Source organism: Helicoverpa zea, chromosome 18 (genome assembly GCF_022581195.2).
Source record: "Helicoverpa zea isolate HzStark_Cry1AcR chromosome 18, ilHelZeax1.1, whole genome shotgun sequence".
Classification (NCBI taxonomy): Eukaryota; Metazoa; Arthropoda; class Insecta; order Lepidoptera; family Noctuidae; genus Helicoverpa; species Helicoverpa zea.
The window spans coordinates 7,892,954-7,918,826 of record NC_061469.1 but is presented as its reverse complement, the minus strand read 5'-3'; the positions used below and the strand labels follow the sequence as shown (position 1 = coordinate 7,918,826).

At 36.1% G+C, this 25,873-nt stretch overlaps 1 protein-coding gene across 2 annotated transcripts; it reads right to left on the bottom strand.

Moving 5' to 3' along the window:
- Window positions 1-1,310: 1,310 nt before the first annotated feature.
- LOC124638659 (polypeptide N-acetylgalactosaminyltransferase 5) lies at window positions 1,311-25,812 on the bottom strand. Of its 2 annotated transcripts, none has more exons than XM_047175653.1 (14): window positions 25,670-25,812; window positions 25,124-25,364; window positions 24,410-24,623; window positions 22,363-22,492; window positions 17,677-17,843; window positions 14,691-14,855; window positions 13,392-13,545; window positions 11,736-11,913; window positions 11,148-11,328; window positions 6,803-6,942; window positions 6,277-6,375; window positions 4,454-4,588; window positions 3,823-4,009; window positions 1,311-3,482 (listed from the first exon to the last, which is right to left on the bottom strand). In XM_047175653.1, the coding sequence occupies exons 2-13, from the start codon at window positions 25,280-25,282 to the stop codon at window positions 3,839-3,841; spliced, it is 1,893 nt and encodes a 630-aa protein (XP_047031609.1). In that variant the 5' UTR covers window positions 25,283-25,364; window positions 25,670-25,812; the 3' UTR covers window positions 1,311-3,482; window positions 3,823-3,838. The 2 variants fall into 2 exon arrangements, with proteins under 2 accessions (XP_047031609.1, XP_047031610.1); XM_047175654.1 differs by having other exon boundaries at window positions 25,648-25,793.
- Between the last annotated feature and the right edge of the window lie 61 nt (window positions 25,813-25,873).

Here is a 25,873-nt window from a genome sequence, read left to right as displayed (position 1 = left end):
TTGGATTTCGTGACAACAGTGAAGTAAAGAACCTATTCTAACCATTCCCACTACTGGGCAAATGGCTTGGGCTTTATAAAGTGACTGTTCAAGTTTAACATTTGAACCGGTTTTTCTCGGGATCTCTGGGACCGATTTCAAAAATATTTGGATTCCGTCTTAAGAGTGAAGTAAAGAACCTATTCTAACCATTCCCACTACTGGGCAAATGGCTTGGACTTTATAAAGTGACTGATCAAGTTTAACATTTGAACCGGTTTTTCTCGGGACCTCTGGGACCGATTTCCAAAATATTTGGATTTCGTGACAACAGTGAAGTAAAGAACCTATTCTAACCATTCCCACTACTGGGCAAATGGCTTGGGCTTTATAAAGTGACTGTTCAAGTTTAACATTTGAACCGGTTTTTCTCGGGACCTCTGGGACCGATTTCCAAAATATTTGGATTTCGTGTTAACAGTGCAGCAAAGAACCTATTTCGACCACTTTCACTACTGGGCAAATGGCTCAGGCTTTGTTAAGTGACTATCTATGGAGAATATTTGAACCGGTTTTTCTCGGGACCTCTGGGACCGACTTCAAAAATATTTGGATTTCGTGTTCAGAGTGCACTATGGAACCTATTTTAACAATTTCCACTACTGGGCAAATGGCTTGGGCTTCATAAACTGACTGTTCAAGTTGGACATTAGAACCGGGTTTTCTCGGGACCTCTGGGACCGATTTCAAAAATATTTGGATTCCGTCTTAAGAGTGAAGTAAAGAACCTATTCTAACCATTCCCACTACTGGGCAAATGGCTTGGGCTTTATAAAGTGACTGTTCAAGTTTAACATTTGAACCGGTTTTTCTCGGGACCTCTGGGACCGATTTCAAAAATATTTGGATTCCGTCTTAAGAGTGAAGTAAAGAACCTATTCTAACCATTCCCACTACTGGGCAAATGGCTTGGACTTTATAAAGTGACTGATCAAGTTTAACATTTGAACCGGTTTTTCTCGGGACCTCTGGGACCGATTTCAAAAATATTTGGATTTCGTGTTAACAGTGCAGTAAAGAACGAATTTCCACCACTTTCACTACTGGGCAAATGGCTCAGGCTTTGTTAAGTGACTATCTATGGAGACCATTTGAACCGGTTTTTCTCGGGACCTCTGGGACCGATTTCAAAAATATTTGGATTTCGTGTTCAGAGTGCACTATGGAACCAGCTGAAACTACTCCCACTGCTGGGCAAACTTTGAGCCCACACCCTGGCATTGTCCTTTGAGGGACGGAGCTTGAAGGACTAAATAAAATGTAACAAAAAGTTCAGTCCAAATAATTTATTTCAATTGTCATAGTCACAATATAGATTTGTTTTGTTTATTGGAATGGTGAATGTATGTTAAAACACAGTCATTGATGATTAATTTGGCACTTATGGTTATTAATCCATCAATATATCTTGAGATTCAAACCTTAGACAAATAAATGCTTGCGCGATGAACACATCGTCATTGTGGTGTATTATAAGGACGAATCTTGACGTAACAACTTATGTACAAATATAATTACAATATCGTGGGCATGACTACGCGGCGCCTGACCCGGCGTGACCCTCAAGTTAAAAACGTTAAACAATATACAAAACAGTGTCGGGTGAAACAGAAATCCTCGAAATCTATATTTATCGTTAATTTTACTGTATATTTATACAACTATAGACTGTGATGTACTGTATACAATTTAGGTAAATAAATAAACTTGCAAATTTTCTACTACTATCATAAATTTACATTTATTTTATTTTACATAGTGATATGATCTTACGTTTATTAATTAATGAAATAAATAAGTAGTACAAAGCGATATAACTCAATTCACTAACCAATTTAAATACATCCAAATTCATGTACATAAATAATTCGGCGTCGAGAGGAATAGTCTCGGCCCTTTGTGTTCAACCTAATCATTCAAATTTTACAAACCGAAATAAATTAATGTCACTTATTTATGACTAAATGAATATAAATATTGTCGCCTAATTAATATGTTTCGTTGTTAGGGCCAGATATATTACAATAAACTATATAATCATAAACAATACGGGAATGAAATCTGCTAAAACATCCACTAAGCTATAACGTTAAATACTAATATGAGAAAATCATAATAAAGGCAATTCCGTCAAGCCTTTTTAATATGACATACATACACTAAAATATTATCATTACTTTATTATCATCTATCAATAACGCCATGATTTGAAACATCATAAAAATAATTAAGGCAACAGTCGCTTTCAAAAATATAGAGCTCTTGTTGCACCTACAATGTTATAAAATGGATGAATTTGTAGATGTAACAAGTAGCGAGTGAAACAGTACCCTTAGCTACACATATAATAATCTCACACTTGAAATAGTATGCATAACACACCAGTGTGCGGTGCTCGCAACAATCTGATAACTCTCGAAACACAACACACGTCGACTCAATCTAATGGACATTAATATGTATGGAAATCTCAGCAGTCAATGGCCGCAGTGAACCTAACAGTTTGTTACACATAGATACTATGTTAAAAGAAACTATTTAAAACTTAATATATCGGAAGATTGGTTGCAACTGGAAGGAAGTACCTTGATGGGGTGGCACTGTAGTGCCTCTAGCTTTACTAACCGATACATGACGACAAGCGAAGGTAACCTATCGTAGTGGCGTAATAGCACCGCGAGCATAAAACATTCTAAACGAATACTAGAAGACAACGAGACAGTAACGTGTTGTGATCTAATTGTTATAGGAAATGTACTTATTAGAAGTTAATGTACACATTTAGAAAATAGAGTATATGTTAGAACAATTGTAAATGCTATCAGACTTGAGAAGTGACAGAATGAATCTGGAAACACTTGAAAAATTATAATAAAATGTTCAACGATCAAGAGCAAATTGTATACATAGAGACAAACATTAACTACTCGAATAAAATTACCTAGAATTAACTGGTCATGGAATGGAGTATTCTGCGGACACCAGACAGAGTTACTGCGCGTTCGCATTATTTAACAGTAATTTTAGTTAAATTTAAATAAGTAAAGTTTACTAATGGCTCGTTCGTGGCCTCGACCACCAGTCGCGATAAGGCGATACAACGCATCACTATAGAATACTCTAGCTTTCGACAAGCAACAAAATATAGTGATTCATAACTATATAATATATTTTTAATAAATATCTCGCAATTACATACGCCTATTCAAACAAGAAACAATTTCAAATAAAGCACACTCTAACACATCCGACGCAATACTAAATTGAGCAACGTTTACAGGGAATACAACATATAACAGCGATCATCTTGTATTGTCAACAGTTCTCAGGACCACTGTGGGTACGTTAATTCTAATAGATATTCAATTTCAGATATAGGAATAAGGAATAAAATCTGATATCTAACGAGAGGGGAAGACTGGTATGGTCAATCGTTGTCATTCCTGAAACAAACAAATATCATTTTTAGACTGGAGTCGATACTTTTTGCCACAAAAGAAACAGATGAAACCAAAGGAACCTTTAAAATGTTTTACTTCTTCGAGAGTACCAGAATACTGGAACAATTTCTTTCTTAGCATCTCTGCTATCAGTACCTATCTTTTCCACCCATATATTATGTAGTAGAAAGGTAGAAAGGAAACCGCAAGCATTATAGAATCCACGGAGGGACATTAGAATTATTTTAACGATATATTTTCGTCGCCGCCGTTGTATTTTAACTGCCTCGGCCTAGCTGTCGCAAGCGCGGCTGCTGAGCACGAGGTGTCGATATGTTAGTACCTGCATGGTGCGGACACTAGCTGGGCAGGTCCCGCGCCGCCCGCCTGGCTTGCCACTTGAAGTCGACCTGCATGAGCCACTGCTGTCCGCGCGAGCGGCTGCAGGGCCGCAGCACCGGCTTCCACACGTCGCCCGCCTCCGGCTTGTCCAGGCACATGCCTGTGTTCGTGTGCTTTATTGTTCGCGTCTGGAACACAGAAAAAAACTGGATTGAAAACCTTTTTTGATAGAAAAGAAAAATTTAATATCACACTAACAAATTGATAAGGGTTGATACGCTTACGGAAGTAAATGTCGGTGACACAATCACTCTATCACACTAATATTTTAAAGATGAAAGTTTTCAGTCATGTGTTGATGATTCTTACACTTTCACGCAAAAACGAACCTATCCAATGAAACTTCATAACAGTAGGTAATAGGGTATAAATATAGAACACTGTTCATCGGTTTGGGAGCAGGAGCTAGATCCCTTTTGGTGTGGAAGAAACCGCAAGAAGAAAATGAGTAATTGTATGATTAATCTTCATTGAGAATGATTTTTTACTGATCAAAACTCATAACAAGAAAACCGGTGATCTAGAAATTTTCGTAGGTATGTATCATTTTATCAATGATAAAGTAATATTACCTTAGCGTCATAAGTCCACTCCTGGTTGCCCCGCATGCCGTGACAGCGAATAAGCTTGATAGGACCGCGCGGGTTCGCCGCGTCCAGACAGTTGTCGTCAGACATAATCTGCTTGCGCTTCGTGTACGCAAATACCTGGATATTACACAAAATAACATTAATATGTAACATAAAACAAAATTTTAACGTAAACTGTACATTAAACAAAGCATAGGACCAAATCTATGCATGAACGTCACTTCTAGCCATATAACATGGCACTGTAAAGCCTCTAATCTGTGTCTGAGAAGCATGTATCTGGCAATAGCCATGATGACTGGGTTACCGACCTACCAACTGTGCAATAAGCTAGAATTTGAACTTTATGAATAACGGAAAAAAAACTAAGCATCCGAATTGAGAACCTCCTCCTTTTTGGGGAAATCGGAAATCGAAATTATAAAGTCAAATATTGTATTTTTGGACTTTATTTATTGAATTACTCTGGGAATTCACAAGTTAACTTCTTATACATTATATTGTTTAAACCAACTTATATTCTTAGACGTCCAATATTTTCTTCAGCTTGTCGTTTAAAATATACAGGCTAGCTAGTTGTATGATGTGATATGCGTATTACAAGCAAAGTATAGGGTTCGAGTGCATCCGAAAAGGCTAACGCATGGCACGAAATGACATGTAAAAATAGTATTTATTATATATTAAATCAAATAATTATTATTTAGTGGCGTGCTTCAGGCCGGTATGGGCAGGTTGAATCGGATATGGGCAAACGTTTGCTTACCGTTGTATGAAGTTGGAGTAATTGATTAAATGTGTTTTTTTTTTCGGAGGCTATTAATAAACTAAAATTATTAGGATAGCTTGTAGCAAAATAGGACCTATGTCGTAAAAAAAATTCAATGACTTTATTTCGTGCTTCATCACCAATCTGACGTGGAACTTTTAGCCAGCAGTTAATTTTAGTAGTTATCAAGACATTTGTGTTCGAAGAGTCCAAAATTATTATGATATATTTCCCTGAATACACTGTGGGTGAGTTCCACCAGTTTTTGTTAATGGTACAACTCACCATAATATTCACGTAACTGAAACATGGCCTATCGGGCATGCAAATATTTGTTCAGCTAACTACAATATCGTTTTATAATATATTGTACGTACTAGAAAATGTGTGGATACAATTTGTCATCATATAAACATGTGACTTATGGAGAGTGACGTAAGTAACTTCTGAGTTTGAAGTAGAAATGATGAATAGCCGGAATTAATTCTTTAGTTTAGATTAAGCGGGGGTATGTATTTTAGCTTCGACATATGAAATTGGGATCAATAACCGTGTGGGTGCTGGTGAAAATTATGACTACTTTGTTCAATTGGATTTTTTGTAAAACAATTGTAAGTGTGAATGTAAGCATTCATCTCAGCCATATCCGACACAATGCAAGTTCATCATCAATGGATTGTCGTGCAGTTAGTAAATGAAATAACCTCCCATAAAATTCATAATTACAAACTATTTTTTTTATTATTTATGTACAATTCAAACGGCAGTCTAGCATGGCATGTAGTACATTCATGTAGGTACTATTATGATGGTGTCGGACAATACAACCCGTGCAGCGTCGATGTCAGTGACTGAGAACACCGGACAAGCACATAGGTACATACTTGTGTGAGCGCTATTTCTCGATACTTTCGTTTCTTAGCCTTCTTTGATTTTCTGTACTGGTCATTGTAACGAGAGGCAAAGTCATTATATATTTTAAAAAATAATATAAATATGTTTTTTTAGAAATTAGTGATGTCTTTGGTGTATTTACCTGGTTCCCGCCCATTCCGTGGCAGTACCCCATGCCGAGAGGTTGTCCCGCCTTGCCGCCGAGCGTATCCAAACAGTTGGAAGTCTCACTATTTCGAATCTGTAACAGTTAATATTTGTCGTCAAACAAACGCACTCTACACTTGAGCAAACGTACGGAAATAAACTACATAATACCTACAGATATTTCGAAATACGTAATACGTTAATGTGTTTAATTAAACAATAAAATTTATCAATGTAATTATAAGATTACGCAGTCGTGGAATTCAAGTTGTAAGGTTCTTCAGCCTTCGACAAACTGTTGATTCAACTGTGGGGTTTTTACAATAAACAACTTGAACTTACCTGTGATGCTAAATCTTAAAATTAGATATGTAGTTACGAATAAAAAACAGATTTATATTAGGTAGAAAATCATATAAAATACTTTTAAGATAGCATGGAATATCTACATAAAATATGTCAAAGAGGGAAGCCTCTTTATAGGTAACAGTGTAGATAATAATGAGTATGTTTTGACTCACCTCTCCAAGATAGTAATAATCTAGCGGCATCTGACTCTCCGGGTAGATGTTCTCGAGGTACCACCTGAAGCTCTTGCACTTGAGTCGCTCGCGCAGCGCCCGACGCTCGCTCACGTCTCCCACCGGCACGTTCAGCGCTCCTGATCACCACACACAATGTTATAACATGATTTTATATACTTTCATGTAGGTACGCTACGGGCTTAGCACGTATCGCTCTTGAAAATATAACAATTTACGGTTCAAAAATTGATTATATTGACCGATTAATATATTACTACGTTCGTGCTAAACCCACTATTCTATATTCAAACGTACTTTCAAAAGTTGGGTACGTTGGAGTTATTTCAAGAGTAACTTCTTTTTCTTTGAATGAATGGGTCTCATTTATTTTCATACTTTTTGTTATTTCACTTGTGGGACTATAGTGCTCTATACGTTTTTCAGTTTCAGAATCGTTACTTATCTTTGGTGCTTGAAAAAAACATTCAAACCAATTAGACGTAGTATCTGCACATTACGGCAGCCCCGAACATGTACTATTAACTCTTACTACGTCAAAGTATAATTACGTTATCAAAAATTAATTTATTTTACATGGCAATACTACTGTTAGTTGGAAGCATGATTAATTTCCCAATAACAATGACGTACAAATGAGAGCCGAGGCGATCAGAATGTTAATGACTGGTTAATCTTGTTAAATACATGCTGGCGTACTGCTTACTTACGTCTCGTACACCTTACTACGAGAAGTAAGTAAACATTACTATTGATCATAGGCGTATAGGTCAAAAATTTTAACAACAACAATTAAAATATTATTATATTAATCAAAGTATATAATTCTTATTTGCAACACCATACACCAATGAACTGCACTAAATACGGACGGACACGCAACATGTAGAAATCATTGACACAGAAAAAGTAAAAAATATGTTTCCCTCGACTTCTTTGTTCTTACTGTTATCGATACATTTATGATGGCTATTGAAACATACGCTTATCGCTTAGCCCACCTGTTCTGAATTAAGTCAGCCAAACAGAAATAAAGTAAGTGTACTGTAGCTTTATGACTTTATACTTTGATATTGGATGTAACTAATGCATTTTATACAAACGATTTACTATCAAGAATTGTTAAGACAATCATGAGGCTTGGACAAAACCTTGCAAAATAATAAAAAAATAAGCAAAGAAAAGACCAAGGAGCTGTATATTAACAAGAAAATGTCTGACTAAATGGAGAACAGGCGTATTGCAGTACCCGGGTTAATATTGTAGTAGAAATGCTTCCAATCGTCGAGCCAGACCTCGGCGAGGCGCGCGTTGTTATGGTTGACGACGCGGCCCGTGCCGCCCGGGAACGAGTAGGGCGTCGTCTTGCGGAACACGTGGCCCACGTGCGAGCACGGCGCGATCTCCAGCCGCCCGCCGCACATCCACACCTGGCGCCCCACCACCGCGTTAGCGACCCCGCACGTCACCAGGAGGATACGTAGCCAACAGTATTGTCTTAAGATCCGCGACTTTACATGAACCCCTCGAATAAGAGTCCCTCGAAGTATGAATCAAATGGATGCACGGTGTGTATTGCGACTTTGCTTGGACTGTGTCCCTCGAAGTATGAATCAAATGGAACAGGGTCCTTAACCAACTTTTTTACTTCAGAAAGGTAACGTAACGAAAAGAGTATTGCTCTTTGAATTCGCAGTTTATATTGCGACTTTACTTGGACGATAGAGTGCCTCGAAGTATGTATCAAATGGAACAGGATCATTAAATAACCTTTTGACTTCAGTATGTTGGTCAAAAGTTATAGCCCATTTTAGAACACGTCAACAATTTCGTATCGTGGTCGAAGCATTTGATGCATACTTATAGGGATACCTTGTAGAACGCGATATTCGGTGATAGTGAATAGAATACTGAATCTATCTTCAAGAATCATGATTCATGATTGTTATATTTAAATTGACATATTTATATCGGTTATCATTAACTTTACTTGTTAGCATTTCCCGATATTAATTGGAAATCATTTACAGTATATTACGTCATAAAATTTTCGTCCAAAGCCGTCGATACTAGCATTGTGCGTAAGAACAACTCTATTCAACAATTTGTTAACTTTTCGGTATCACAAATTCCCAATTAAAGGTTAACCAATTTTTACGCGTGACAGTATTAAATTAAATAACTTGTATGGCTAAAATTATTCCTCCTGGTTACGTGGTTGTTTTTTTAAACATTACACACTCGTATTTTTGTTAAAAAAAAATATTATGAACCTGGATAAGATACAAGTTTTATTTTTAAGTCCACAAATCAGACTTTACGAGTGTGTAATCTTCTTACAACCATTAGCAGTAATTAAAATTGCTTTTTCCATAAATAAATTTGTAGGCATAACAAGGAATGTTTTCTTTAATTACGTAAATTCTATACTTTAAAAATAACAATAACAATAACAATAATTAAAAATAACGTGGAACAGTCAAATTATTGCTAATGGCCGCACTTTTGATTACCATGTTATTGTAATGAGATGAATTGAATGTTCCTTAATGTTAGCACAAAATTTAGAAAAACAAATACTGTATTTAAAATACATAAAAGCCCAAAATCACTCCCCGAGTCGTTGCTAAAGTTACCAAAAAGGGATCAAGATTGATAGCCCGCGGTTGTTTTGAGTTACACTGACGTTAATGTTTGATATTTCAGTTCAATAACAATTGAGACAATAATTGTCGTCTAATAACAATACAGTTTAAACAGGAGTATAAGCACAGTATAGTATTTGCAGCAATCGGGCCAGGTCAAATGGCCGACCTGCGACTAATCTAATAGGAAACATTAAGGACTGACTAACTATCCCATTTCAGACAAGTCTCGACTCTATAACAGTTGTACATACCCATCTCTGGAATTTTAACAACAATCTGGGATTAATAAAATATTATTCATCACAAATACGGAAAAACAAAACACACAGAGATTATAAAACATACAACAGGAACCGACAATGTTAGTCTATATTTTCCTCTGCAATTATTATCAATATTATATTGAAATTCAATGGCTATTATCGCAATTACACATAATTCTATTAAGCCATGATAGACGAGTTGCGGCAAATGATACAGTAATAGCTAATTAACGAGAGATTTGAGATAAATTAACCCAGAAATTAACTTGATTTTGATCAATTTTGATAGAACCGATATACACGACGGGTGACATAATGGAGCATTCTATCAGATCAGATCTAACATTTTTAGTTACATTTCGATCAATGGAATCAATACAATAAATGTCATTGAATTATGTTTTATAAACTTATGATATCTTCATTCAATATGTTGTGCAAGTATTTTATTTGTTCAGCTTGTTTCAACATACTCTTGGCAAAGGTTTTATTAAACGTTTATTTACTAAAAACAAATTACTAATTTGTCCTCTATATTGTATGCTTATTTATTGAATTAAAATATTGAGTATCATTTACCACAAGTCCGTCTAAAAAGGATTGCTGTGGTTAAATCTAGTATTGTTTGTAGACAAATATTACTGATCATAACTCATTGCTTCTGCATCAAGAAGAAGCAGAAAATAATGTAAAACATCAAAAGAAATATAGTAAACAGCAAACGAAATCAAAAAGGTTGTGTTACAGGATTAAATTGATATAATCAAACCAAATAATAGTTAGAATTTTTTATGATTTATCGTTTTTAAATTTAATCCTGAAGCACAGTAAAGAATTAAAAAAAACATAGTCACAGATAACAAAGAGCTGGAAAACACATAGATTATAAAAAAGCGATGAAGCAAAAATGAATGAAAATAAAACGACATGCCCAGACTTATGAATGCAGCCGCAATGGGGTTAATGTTAAGCTTCACTGGATTATTAAAATGTTAATGATGTAATGTACTCAAACTTTACGTTGTTAGTGTTATATCCCAAGCCACAACAAAACTTTTGTATGTTGTACCTTCACTTCTATCATTTTGCTATTTCATTCCCTTTCGCAAACGGGAATGATGTCATCAAAATTGTTTGTTTTGTAAAATATCCAGAACTGTATTTAGAAACCCAACGAGAAAGCTACATTTACTCTTAGCCTACAATATTACTGCAGCGACTTATTCTAATTATATTCCCAACGAAATAATGTACCACAATTAGACATGTTCAAGTGGTCTTACTCTCAAAGTACTACAGTAACGCTACTTCCTACATTACTCTCGAGCTGTTTACCGCCGTATGACGTTGCAATAAAGCTCAAAATCGAATAGCAAAATGTTAGCAGTTTGGGCACAGAGTTCCGAGTCGAACCTGGGTTCATGGCGTAATAGAATTCTCCCCATTCGTCCATCCAGACTTCGGCGACGCGTGCCGCGTTGTGTAGCACGACGTTCTGAACCCCGCCGGGGAAGGAATACGGCGACTTGTCGCGGAACACGTGACCGACGTGCGAACACGGCACGATCTCCAGCCGCCCGCCGCACTGCCATACCTTCACCCCACATGCGAGTTTATACAACGATCATATGGAGCCCTGACTTTGTTTTAATGCTGATTATACTATAAAGGTGAGCCTACCTTAGGGAAGTTTGTGGGTGAGCGACTTTCCACCTGATGACTTACGGTGGAAAGTAATCAGCCGCTTTTTGACAGTCCCTACTTAAATTTTTTTTGTCCTTCTCTTTGGATTTGGAAACGTCTACTTAAGACTTACCACGATATCGTACCTTTAGTGTAAATCACCAGGGTATGCAATTTCGATCTTTATAAGAAGGCTCTTTCTAAACCAAGAATACTAAGTTGCTAGAAAAAAGCTGATGCGCGAGCACAACTATCTAAACATCTAGTAAAATCTACGATGAGATATCGATTGCCGTATAAGTTGATATGAGGTTTTACCCTGAAGCTCATCTCGAGGTTCTCGCCTCCCCAGATGTCCATGCCTTGGTCGTAGGAGCCGATCTGGTAGAAGTACTCCTTGTCGATGGCGAACAGACCGCCCGCCATTGTGGGTGTACGTAGCGGGGCCGTGCGATCTCCGCCGCGACGAGCCATCTCGCGCTCCGGAACTCGATACCTAACAGAGTACATAATCGATTACCAAGAAATCATTAAGGTTTGATAATTTTTATCGGTTAGCAAATCCAATAAAAATTAATAATGTAAAAGATGACAATCTGATCAACATGTTATTTAAAATATTTCTTGTGTAAATGCTAATCTATATTTAAATTAATCTTTTTATATAGAATTGGGGTATAAACGTAGACGTTGTTACACAATTTTAACATTTTACCAGTGAATCATTATTATTTCATTAATTGAGTTACCTTCAGTATCGATGTTACCCAGTACCAAGAAGTTGGTCTAAAGATGCTCCAAGTAATTCTTTGAAGCCAAGAAAATCCTATTCAGCTATTTCCATTTACTCATTACGAACGTAGTAATTGATTTTCCAGGAATGTTTTACTATAAATAAATATGCTGCTGAGTATTTGATTTTCCGTATCTACTTTTTCTTCCGCCATCAAAAAGCTCTATCTAGCACGACCATCTTCTACTAAGTCATACATAATATTTTTCTACACAAACTTTATAATGTATTTTCAATAGGTATTCGTAATTTCAATTGGGAAATCGAGTAAATTTTATTTCCCACCATGTAAATTTTCCGCTCTCTGACGATAGCGTATAAGTTCCTAATTAAACGATTCGTTTAGGTCATAACTACTAGCAATTTGCTTGAAATTATTTTTTATCAATGTTGCGAGGTGCGTTATCAGAGTTCTTTACAAAATAAAACGCACTTTGAATCATACAATTACATCCAATCAATCAGAATGTATGCTTATATATACCTCCTACTTTTTTGGAATTCGGGTAAAAAAGGCATTAATTATATACGAGTAAAACCAGCACATTAATTAACAAGAAATCGTTAATGAAACATTTCTCAATCAAATAACAACTTAATTGACTGGCAAACCCGTCTTCCATCTTACAAGATTATCAATGAGCATTGTAATGAGGATGTTTTAGCTCGACATTCAGTATCGTAAAACAATAGGACGCTGCTGTTATGTAATCACAATAATCTGTAATGGCAACATTACGGCTGTGTACGGTTGTGCACGTGCCAGACTTACAATTAGCTAACATTAAACAGGCGATTTAGTTTCATGCTACCGAAACATTTGTTACTGCCGCCGTGAAATATACAGCGTGTTTGCTATGTGAAGCACGGATTTGTGTTACGCTTACGAGATTACATATGTATATTAATCTTAAAGTACCTTTGTATTTTGATTTCTTTTCCAACTCTTATTTTATGGTGTAATTGAGGTAGAAACACAAAATTTTACGCCTTTGCTTGGTTGCTTGACTTGGGTTACATTAATACCAGCTCATTTCATATTGTTCGATATTTGTAAAACAATCTCGACAAATAATCTTTTATTCCTGCATTTTGAATATCGGCATAAAATGGATCGCTTAAGCTGAAGCGGCCATAATACAGCAGTAAGCTTACTGATCAATATATTTGTGTGTACTTACCACCTAAAGTTGAGTTTCCAATTGAAGCCACCCCACGTCATATCCGACGCCTGTATGTACTCGAAGGTGGTGTCGGAAATGACGTCTATGATGGGGCAGACCACAGTCGTCCGGTCTTCAACGATCCGCGCCAGCAACGGCTCCAACCATCCCTCTACGAATGTAAACAGGCGTTAGTTGGAAGATCTATTGTCTAGGCGCTATTGTTTAAGGCTAAGTTTACCATTTCTGACACTATTGTGTGATGTGGAAATACCTGCTAAATAGGTAATTTATTAATACCATACCATACTATTCCTAGGTTTTCCCGCATATTGTTTCTCAAAAAATAAATTGATTGAACATTTATTTGCATTAACAAAACAAAGAACATGGCTTCTAGTTTAATTTTCCCATAAGTTGAGCTCCATAGAAAATCGGGGTTTGAGAAAATCCCAATGGCAATCTAATAGCCAGAAATGAAAATGATCAGATTATAAGACCACCCATACCGCGTAGAATTCAGAAGCACCTATTGGCAGCTGATGCTTAAAAAGTCGTAAACTTGCACAAAACATATTTCTACCTACATAAATCTATCTAATATCAACGCCCAAACGTCTATTAGAAACTAATCGCTCGGATAAAAATATGGGATACCAATAACGGAGCTGCGTCACGCTTGCATGAATTTTGAATGAATATTGTATCTTGTTAGTATCGAACAATGCATAGAAGGAATTGTTGTATTGTAGTAGAAATGAACCGCGATTAGTGGACTGGTATTTTAACACTTCGACTTTCAATTTAAAAAAGAATTTTAAAAGACACTGGTACTCAACAATTGAATAAGCACAAAATCTGTCAGCGCCATATGTGTACTTAAATGTAATTTGAAAATACATAAGTACATATCCGGACTTAAGACAAAAAGGACAATTGATCAGCTGTTGATTTCGGAAACACGTAGGAGTAAGCAGAGGCTAACCGGTGACTTAATATGCACTTGAAACCTAACCTGTTTATGTAGGAAACATAAACTAGAATGACCTGAGCAATACATTCTAGCCGCTATAAAGTTATTGTGCAATTCAATATTGCCAATGCAGTTTGTACAGACCGTAGATAAGGATATTTATCTAGAAAACTTTATTAATAGATTTATTTTATCGTGACCATTTTTTAAGTTGTCAGAAACACTACCAATATTACCAAATTGCGTCGTAAACAGTTCGGAGCATTTAAACAAGGAAAAACAGACAGCCCTTGGAGCACTTACTGCGTGTTTGCAATAATAATTTGGGAAAAAAACATCATTACCTGTACATTCGCAATGCGCATCGAGGAACGTGATGACGTCACCCTTCACGTGCTTAGCGCCGAGAAGACGCGCGCGGATGAGACCAGACCTGTTCTCCGTGCGGAACAAATGCGTCGGAACCGGGAGCGTCTTTATGTAGTCTTCTAGCTTCTTGCCGAGGTGCTCTAGTAAGGGAAAAAAGACCGTAAGTTATTGGCATATGGTTGAATTTTCTGTAACTGCTGATAAGGCTAACTTCAATGCCAACGCAATTTGTGTAGGTACTGCAACATGAACAGACGATAGATTCAAGTCGCAAGTAAGTAATGGCTGATATTGACTGGCATTAGAATATTGACATTTGGGCCTGGTTGGAGGTAAACAGCCTTCTTGTGGTCAGTGTAGTCCTTTTATATCTACTCTAAATTTAGCATAACCCAACGAAATACCCATAGGTATCTCCTATGTAACGGTAAAAATAGACATGATATTATTATGTCATGTGAAAGGGGTAGATTAAACATAGCCTGCGTGATGTGTCATATACTTGAGTACGTCTTGGATACTCTAGGGAACTTCCCTGGATGTCTATGTGTCCCCTTATCTCCATTACTTATAATGCATTATTATTTATCATTTTACATAATATTGTACCAGAATATGTATATAGCTTTAGCCTACGCGCGAAAATCCCAAAATTGTATTTCATAAATAAATAATCGGCGTAGGCAGATCCACATTCTGTTTATGGAACAGAAGTCGATCAATTTTTGCAAAGTGATGTCAAGAATTTAATTCCAAATCTGATGACACCATATTCTCAACCACAAGTGGTAAGGAATGGGTCCCATTTTCGCCAACTAATTCATTAACAAACAAGACATACATCCGTACACACAAAAATTACGTACATAGCATTATAAATATATCCTTCTCAAGATTAAACCAAGATCCCACCATTCCCACCCCTACTTAGGAGCAGGCTAGTCGACGCAAGACTGGGTTAAGTACACTTTTTTGCTCGTACGTGACATACGCCGAGACGAGAGGCGCCAGTGTATAAATATGTATGTCTGAAGAATTAAGCATGTATGTACAACCTCATTAGAGTGGCACCACAAGCTCGATTAAACAACACACAAAAATACAGTGCAATGTTATTGCTTCATACATACATATAAAAAGAAATTGAAATACATATAATAATAATGCTGTTCACACACTAAAATCTTTATAAAATATGTCGGATCAGATTGATCACCACAATAATTTTAAGTAGAGTTGAGTTGGGAACTGCACTAAAAACATGCAAAGTTCTCACTAAAACATGAACCTTTTTAAGCTACTATTTACTTATTGAAAGATGACTAACCGCCATTGGCAGGGTCAGTAACATTACGAATGATTGTGACGTAAATGAATTACCGTGAAAATCATTTTCCTCCTAGCATTCACAATTTATTTAATTAGAAGTTAATTATGCATAAAGGAAATTGTGTTATTGTAAGCCGCGGCAGTTTATAAAATTAATAATAGATCTCGAGTGCTATTTTGAAAGAACTTATACAACTGACATATTATAATGAATATAGTCGTTGATCTTTGAGTAATGTAATGAATATCAAACAGAGACTACGTAATACATTCATAAGGCATTAATATTATGAGCAGGGCGAGAACTAAATATTTTCGCGATCTCATTTGCAATGCAACTAACTCCAGCTAAAAGGAGATTTAGGGCGCATGCGGACTGGTCGAAACGTCGTAGATGCTACAGGAAGACTGAGCTAGAGCATTAATAATAACTACAGCGTGCAAAATGTGTGGAAATGTCACCACTGTAATGTCGATAAAAAGTAGTTTAGCCGTGTTTAATCAACACGTCAAGACGTAGAAGTGTGTCTCCAGCCTTAAAGGCATTCAAGGAGAACGCGAAGTTTATTCATTCATGATTATAATCTACATATTATACATATATTCAATAATACCTATGCATGGAGAACAGACTACAGCTCGTGGTCAAGTCAGCTAGAAATGTACTTACAACATAAATACATTTTTATAAAAACGTATTACTCATTCAACTCGTTTTTGTTCTGTACAAGACCACGTCATTGTTAAAGATCGGCGTCGTAAAAGGAAAATATAATTTGTCTCTGATAAGATAGAGTTTATCGAGTTTGGAATCAATTTTGTGCAGGACAGGACTTCTTTTATCACTTACAAAGAAAATATGATTATGAAACATATCTGTTGATCTAATTATTTTAAATATGAATGTAGGATATAATTGAGTACATTAAGTTGTATGATAAGATAAATAACTGTTGGCGCCCAAAAATGCACCTGAAGTTTATTAAAATTAGGGTCAATTCCCACTGAAAGAGCAGCGGCCGGCAGCGGCCGTAAGAGCACGGAAAATGTAAGAGCGCGGCGCGGTGCGGCGCCGCGCGGCGCCGCGCGGCCCGCCGCGCTCGCGCTCAATCCCTTGCAATTACGGCCGCTGCCGGCCGCTGCCGGCCGCTGCTCTTTCAGTGGGAATTGACCCTTATTGTCACTGTACTATACAACGACAAAAAAAAAATTTACTTATCATATAAACTCCGTAGACAGCAAACTCATTGCAGATTCAATCGTAGCCTTTAATCGAAAGCTATTCGGCGGATACACGACGCAGTCATTAGCGAAAAGGTCATGATGAGTCGTGGATGTCACTCACGAAAGTAATCATGGATTGAAAAAAATCTTCTGAGAAACAGATTTATCATAATCATACCTTTATTTTTATAACGTATTATTAGACTTATATATGCCTAGTGACTTCATTTCTTTAGTACTTTTAGGAACAAGTGTGACTGGATCCAAAATAGGGTCCCGATTCATAGCTTCAAGGTGCAATATATAGCTGAATTATCTTTTATTGTAATATTCAGGCACAATACATACCTACAACATTTTTTGAACCCATACTTCGGTGATTGAAATACATATTTGCTAACAACTTACCCTTTTCGCTGGCGTCATCGACGAGGATAATCTCCTTGAGTAATGGCCGCGGCGACCGGTTGATCGTGCTCCATATAGTACGAATGAGCGTTGTCCAGGCTTCGTTGTGGAATACTATCACCACGCTCGTCGTGGGCAGTAATTGTGGGTAGGGTTTGTCTCTGCATCTGGTGACAACAGACAAAATCAGGTCATGCGTACCAATGCGATCATATGGGAGTTCCTATGGAAGTTTTTGTGAATCTTCTTCTTCCCAGAGAATTGCAAACGAAGAGAAAGGTGAATGGTTTGCCGACAGTTTATGAAACACTTTGGTTAAGTTTGTCTACTTATCACTGAACAACTGAAGCACTTTTTTACTAAGAGACCGCTTCACAGAAACAGTTTTTGTCAACAAGTCACATCAGTGGATTATTGACCTCAACGTTCGGAAGCGCCTATGCCAACACTATTACGCCATTAGGCTACAACGCTGTGTGTAATGAAACGCATGCTCGAAAGCACTTTCAAATTGTGACAGCTATGAGCTGTGACACGCAATATAAAATAACATAATTAGTCTAGGTGTTTTTAGTAAACACCTAGATAATTGTCAAGTTTTACATCGCTTGTTATGTCAGGTGTACCGCAATCAAGTGGCATAATAACAGTAACGAGTCTTTAAACCGTATGAAGGTGTTTACTTTGCGGCCTTTTGTGTTCATTATTATTAACTCTTATTTATACGTGTTTGCGGCTATTATGAAGTGAAAAATACGTCAAATGCCCCTGTATAATCAGCGCTTCTACCACCTTGCTGACTGGGTGCCTAATCGTTGCAACGGACGATATAACTATTACGTGATATTAGTGTGTCAAACGGCGCGAAAATAACTTCCTATGCAATTATACCTGACACATAATAAATTATTTCTGAATCGCATTTGGTTCGTCTGCAAAAATTATATCGAATGTTGTTGAAACAAACCAGTACTTGAGCTCATCAAATGAAGAAGAACCAAGTAGTGTGTGAGCCAAAACAAAAGATGCTTGTAAATCTTAGAAATTATTTAATTCCCGCCCGTGACTCAAAAGAATTACTCATTTTTACGGGAACGACGAATTTTGTCACAAAAATTTTGTTCAATCTCAGAATAGAAATAATGGGATGTACAAATAAAATTGCAGTTGTCATAAAAATGATGTCATTAAACGAGAGTTTAGAATTAAAACTGGCAAGTTTAACGACGCCCAAGCAGTATCAAGGCAATCGCAATAGGTCATAAACCTTACTGAAGTCAAGTCACAAAACGTTCTAGTAGTTCCGCGACGGTAAAAACTTCACGGCTATTTTATACTCGGAGAATGTTCCTAGTTTAGTAAGGACCTCTGCAGAGAGTATATATATAGCGAGAACACCTATTAAAAGTTTCCTAAATACTTTTTCTTCAGGGCAAATAGTTTCAATCCTGTTTACCTTTGCCTTACCGTTATTTTGTTACTAATAGGACCGGTCTACACGTGTGCAAATTATCATAATTCAAATCATCTATTCATAGTTATAGATGGCCAACGTTGCCAAACGGGACATTTGAAATTATTAGCAGATACAATACCGTTATGTAACATCGTGTTTATTGTGTGTAACAACAATAGTAACACTTTTCAAATCACATTTTATGTAGTAAATGAGCGATAAATCCATGAGCAAACATCCTGACGTGGCGTTTAGCTATGAAATGTGGTTTGCGTCTCAATATATTAGTATAATGTAGCGGTAAAATACCGAAGATGGGTTCCGTGTCGTGTACGCAACGTGTAGTGTTGGCGCGCCGAGCATCTTCAAACATCGCGTGTACCCCTCACTTTTACAAGGTCGTCGATGCGGGCGCATTAGGAAACTCCATTGATTAGAAATAGTTGTTGACGAAGGTGACGCTTCGTCTGATGCGTTTAAATCAAAATTAAGGTGTTGCAATTGTTTATTGGTCAATATTTCTACATAATTATGCATTCCTAATCCTAGTAAAGGTCGTCTGTTAGAAATTATTTTAGCGATGAAGATCCGACTGAGCCGTATTAATTACCAGACAGATGCAGGCGTCAAATTGACTAAGGTCCGTATTACAGAAGGCTACTCAAGTCCTGATCTCTGTTTAAAACTAGATTTGAGTTGAGATTTAATTTTAGAACGCTCCTCAAGCATAGATTCGCTGATCATAGTTCAGCCGAGTGTAGATCATTACTCAGTTGTAGATTACAGTTTAAGTAGAGATTTGAACTATAATCACGCAAGTGTGGTCGACACCACGCTTGAGCAGAGTTTTCCTTGTCAGTTTAGCAATAAATTTGTTGTTCAATAGGAAGTTAAAATTAAAATACGAATAAAAAATTGATATTTTTGAAAAAAATGATTATTATGATAACATATTTCCTATCGATGATTCGAACAGAAGGTTGAACTTCAGCGTTCCTCTCAGATATCTCAGAGATGTACCTATAGGTACTATTATAAATGATTAAACACACTTGTTTTTCTATCAATAAAAGACTATGTAAAAATATTCATCTTTTTTATTAATTCAAACTTTAAATTACTAGGTAAAAAGTTGCTCTAGGCTCGTTTGCAGAGATATCTCTTCAATTCTTGTGTTGGAGAATCAACAGCATGGGCTTCATTAATTTCCATTAAACTGTCCACATAATCGATTTTCTAATATTCCACGATACCTTAAAATTCTTTTAATATTTCGATAAGTAAATTTCTCTCTAATAAACTATTTTTTAATAAAACCTACAATTAAAAAGCCTATGTTTTCTTTAAATCATAATTTCATTAATAATTAGATGTTAAACTAAATTCTTATTTTGCGTAAATTGTAACAGAGTTGGCGAAAAAAATAAAATGTAAACGAAAACAGACTGATGCATAGACAAGCCATATTCTCTGCTTGAGGCGCGATTTGAATCTCGATTCAGCTGAGTGCAGTTTAAGTATTGTTCTGAAATAAGAACGTTCCTCAAGTGCAGATTCGATATTTAAACTGTGATCAGGTGATTCAAGATCAAACTGGACTTGAGTAGCCTTCTGTAATACGGGCCTAAGTTTTCAATATGACGATGATGAAGAGATAGGAGTTATGGATGACCATTTACTTTTTTTACGGAAACTTATGAGGAGAACTTACAATGTAATAAAGTCTTCTTCTGTCATGTTACAATTCTGAGTGAGAAGCGAATAGGAATAGTGATGAATTTAAAGGTTTTAATTGTTTTTAACGCACCGTTCCACGTGTAGCTTGCAAATTGAAGACATCCATCAATTCACCATAATATAAAACTTGGTTTTTAGAACACCAGCTTTGCGCTAGGGTTAAGTAATTGGTTAATTAAGTTTAAACCTAGCACTTAAGCTGGTACTGTTTACAATAAGGTGCAATGTGTACCCGCCATGAAACGAGATTAAATAACACGCCACTTGAATAAATCGCGAAATAGTCCACCGTGCTGTGACTAATATGTGTATCAAAATATTATCACACTTTCTACATCGTATGTAATATGAAATTACCAATGTTTATACACTTTCAGAATATTTTATGCATTTGCATATTAATTAATTGCTTCACAATGTAATATAAAAGTGCTAATTTTTATTTAATTAATTTTCTTTTGTTTTCTACTGTCACTTACCCCAATCTTTGAAATATGTAGGTGTCTTGGAGCGTTCATCATATGTAATATCGCTTCATCAAACGCACACACTATTATCGTTTTTTTTTTTTAAGTAAAAGCAAACTTACTATAATAGTTTGTAGTGACTTGCCATTTCGCAGAAAGCCTATAAAAATAGTGTTGTTAATTTGTGAGGTCGACCGTAGCGCCGGTCATTAATAAAAGCTAGAAGAGAGGAAGTAAGAATTCCACACTTGTGAAACGATCTAAAGAACAATAAAGTGAAAATCACACAAGGATTGCGTTTGATGTTCCGGTACTTCTTGGCTCTTCATATAAAGGCCCATAAACTCCCTCGGGAAGAAAACTTACGGCGAGGTTCACAATTTAAGTTCCTGTTCTTTTTATGTCATACCGCGCTCAAAACGTATGGTGTGGCCATTCCGCAAGTTTGTGATAATCATCATAATTTTAGCCATAGGACTGCTTTAGGTTAATTTGGTTTGTTATAATAATAAGTTCAGTTGCCAGTTAAGTTGCTTACTGGTTGTTTATGAATACATTAAAGAGAGCATTCCCTATGACTGCATAAAAATATTTGGTTGACTATACACGACACACAATCATGGCGACAGCAATAAGCACTTATGCGGTGTCAATATTTCGAAATAACAAAGATAACGTTACAATTAATAAAGATAAGATGGTCAATCTTATCAGTTACTAATTGAACACTCGTGAAAGCATGGAAGTACTCATACTTCACACATATTAGAGTAGGTCAAAATATAACTAGATCACAGAAATCATTTTAGAAATCAATGGGGGATGGCTTATTGGTAGCACTCATCTCATCTGCCTAACTTTTTCCCAACTATGTTGGGGTCGGCTTCCAGTCTAACCCCATGCAGCGGAGTACCAGTGTTTTACAAGGAGCGACTGTGTATATCTGGACTCTTTGACCCAATTAACCGGGTCAGCAGTCCTAGGGCTAAAATCATAATTATGATGTAAGAAAAAAGTCGAACTTACTTTTCGAATCTGACGTCAGTCAAAGACCTGTTGATAGAGATCATGTCACTGGCTAGTAAGTTGAACTGGTTCTCTTGAAATTTGTCCATCATCAGCTTCTCTTGTTCTATCGGAATATTCACCGCCTTACCTGAAACAAATTTAGAGTTAGACTTTCAGAAAGTAAAAAACGACTCTAAATTACCATTGGAATTTTCCCGCCTTTTGAAAGAAACATGTAATTTTCAGTTTTGCATAATCATAACCTATCTTTTAGTTAGACCTTCGTTGTAGTTGAATTCATGACAAAAGACTATAGTCTATAGTCAGTAGTGTAGTAAGTAGTATAGTATATAGACTATAGTCGTTAAGGCTCTAGTCTTTTTCATGGTACGTACGCGCACGACGACATTCTATGTGAACGATTGATCCTTAAAATCTTTGAAGTGAAAAATTTTCTGAAATTGTTAAATTACGTTCTGAACTTAGTGTGAAATTTTAAAGCTACATTATGATGTTATTCAGTTTTCTGTTTTAGGAGACGCGTCGTTTGCTATAAATTAGCACCAATAATATACTTTCTCTTTTTTCTAAAAACCAACTTTCCTAGAACTCACGTTATATCTAAATTATAACTATAGCTACGAACTTGTCGCATTCAGATACGCCAATGTTCTTCTAATGTAAGTTATTAAAATACGTATTATTCTTCAGATGAAACACATTAAACTGAATCAAGTATAGAGGTTCTCTTGGAAGCTTTAACATCAGTCGTATTTTTATTTATCAGATTAAATATATAACGTGTCATACGTAGTATTGAACACAAGCCAAGTACAAGCTCTGCATAAGAACGAGCTTCGGCAACATGAAAAAAAAACAGACAATAGGAATTTATTTTTAGTATTTTTATACGGTCAGGTCATATCTTATAGACATATCTTTTGCGCTGCGAATAGAAAGTTACAGACGCATATAAATGGCGCATCAACAAAAATTACATTACTAAGAAGTATGACTCAAATTGAAAGTAAAATACACCATCTTTATTGGCACTAAATGAAGTCTGCCTTTATTCATTTTAGCATGTAACAAGTACTGGAGCACACTCCTTTAGAAATGTATGTATAACAGAAAATACCTTATTATGTATGTTGTAATGTAAACAAACATCTCTAAGTGAACAATAGCATTGATTCCATATCTTCACTCTAGCTAAACCAAAACAATATGAAGTAGAAATTTCAAATAATGTCTTCCTTAGTAACTCTTATTATGTACAGATGGGGGCATTATAATATTTAATTATATTGTGGTTTGTATAAAAATCAGTCTCCATTGTTATCATAAAAGCTTTTTAAAGTTGTATTTCAATTCAAATAAGAATTTGGTTATTATCAAATAGGTAATTATTAAATATTACTATTAGAGAAAGTCTGTTATTAATATTGTTATGATCTATGTTATCAGTTCACTCTTTGCAATTCAGTAAGGAATTCAACTCCTTGTACATTTGTTTGTACAGACAGATACTGCTGGAAACCTGTTCTTGTCTGAAGTTGGCTACTATTGTGAAGTCAATAGTGAAGTAGTAAAAAAAACGTTAGAATTGCAAAGTTATTTGGTGCAAACCGAATCAGTTGAATGTTGAATCCACCTACTATGAATTTATTTTATTTTATTTTTTATAAAAGTGTAGCAATTCATCAGTCTTAAAGTATAAACACGTCATCACTAACAATGTTACTACCTGTGTTCAGGAAGTTTGTTAAACATTTCATATAAAGAGAATAAATTCTCAGAAAGTTATTGTACACCTGAGGCTAGTTTATGTATATTCACAAGGTATGCGCTGTTCTTATCTATACTGATATAATGAAGAGAAGGCATAATATGTTTGCACCCTAAAGGTGCACTAACTACTGAATCAAATTGGAAAAATTCTTTCACTATTGGGAAGCCACACAATCCACATATATTGTGATTTTGTTTTGTTTGGGGGTAAAACTACAGGGAGAGAGACAGTATTTGACAATATAGTAGTCAATAATATAAGAATTATACATACCCATTTCTCCAGGTAATTCTCCTGCTGGTTTCACAAATGGTGCTTTTTCCCATCTCTTTAGCCTAGACCTTGGGTAGGGAGACAATATGATGCCATCTTCTCCTATGTCCTGTTCCACTTCATTCATTTCCAAGTTGGTATCATCATCATCAATCTGGTTTCCTTGTAATGCTGCTGCTATAGCTGCCTTCTTGCCTCTAAACTCTTCTTTTACCTGTTGGGAATAAACAATGGTTTTCTACTCCAACAGTTGCCAAAAAAAATAAAAATACCAAAAGAAATAAAGTGGTGGGTACTATAACACCTTTTAAATATTTTGTATTAAAAAAAGATCTTTGAGGACAAGATTTTATAAGAGGACATTAAGGGCTTATCTTTAGGATTGTTTTAAACAAGTTAATAAGGGCAACATATTTCAATTGCCTCAAAGATTCTAGGCATTTGCTATCATTCCTTAGCAGTTGTTTTTAACACATAGATGTTAGTTTCATTTTATGATTTGTTTGTCCAACATGCTAAGGTCAGTGTCCCTTTTTTTACTTACGTATTCCTACTAAGTGACCATGTCAACAATTGAAAATCCACTTTTTTTTTGATAAATAAATTAAAAGCAAACAAGATGCCTTGAGATGTATACCAATGGTGATAGTTTCACTTGCAACAAAATACTTAAACCTTTTAAACGACCTTGACCTATTAGCACGAAACTCTTACCTGAATAACATTGTCACTGCCCGCCTTTTTGCTGCAGTCCCAACCATCACCGAAGCAGTCGGAGTACATGGCGAGGAGCGCTACGTCTACCAGCAGCCATACTAGTGAAGTGAGCAATATTATCCGGCATGTATGTATCCGTATTTTACTCCTGAACATTTTAACTGATCAAGTTCGCACGCACTCGAGTTCACTGCCTCATGACAACACAGCCACACGAATGTCACGTTATCTTCCCGACCTGCAACACACGCGAATTTGAAGCAAACAAAGCAAAACCATCCACACACTTAAGACACGAATTAAACTTTGACACGACCTAAATTAAAACCATTAGGACCCGCGCCTCCTTGTCGTTTTTAGTATAATTAAATTGGAAAGACAAAATCCAAGCACAATTTCACAGTAAGTAGGTTTCCGGATCTAAATTGTGAATTCTGCACTAAATACTTCACTAAGTTTTATTTATGTTGAATTTCTAGGCATCGGTTTATTATTATTTAATAAAAAACCCGTAAACTTACGAATAACTAACAAAATTAATACCGTATTCTTTTTAGTAAGATCTAAAGTTTGTGGTCTACGACGATATGTTGGCTCGCGGTCGACATTCAACTCGTCGACGACGACGGCCGACGACAATCAATTCCATCGACAATCTATGATCGCGACCAGGCAAAGTGTATACGTCAAACTTTCTACCGTGTCAGTAACTGGTAGGGATGTAAACCGTTTTTTACCGAAAATTTT

Excerpts from the sequence above, each read along its gene's own strand:
- LOC124638659 (XM_047175653.1), bottom strand. The coding sequence starts at position 25,282 with ATGTTCAGGAGTAAAATACGGATACATACATGCCGGATAATATTGCTC. Across the intron at positions 24,624-25,123 it reads GCAGTGACAATGTTATTCAG|GTAAAAGAAGAGTTTAGAGG; the intron begins GTAAGAGTTTCG and ends TATTCCCAACAG. Across the intron at positions 11,329-11,735 it reads ACCTCGAGATGAGCTTCAGG|GTATGGCAGTGCGGCGGGCG; the intron begins GTAAAACCTCAT and ends TGTGGGGTGAAG.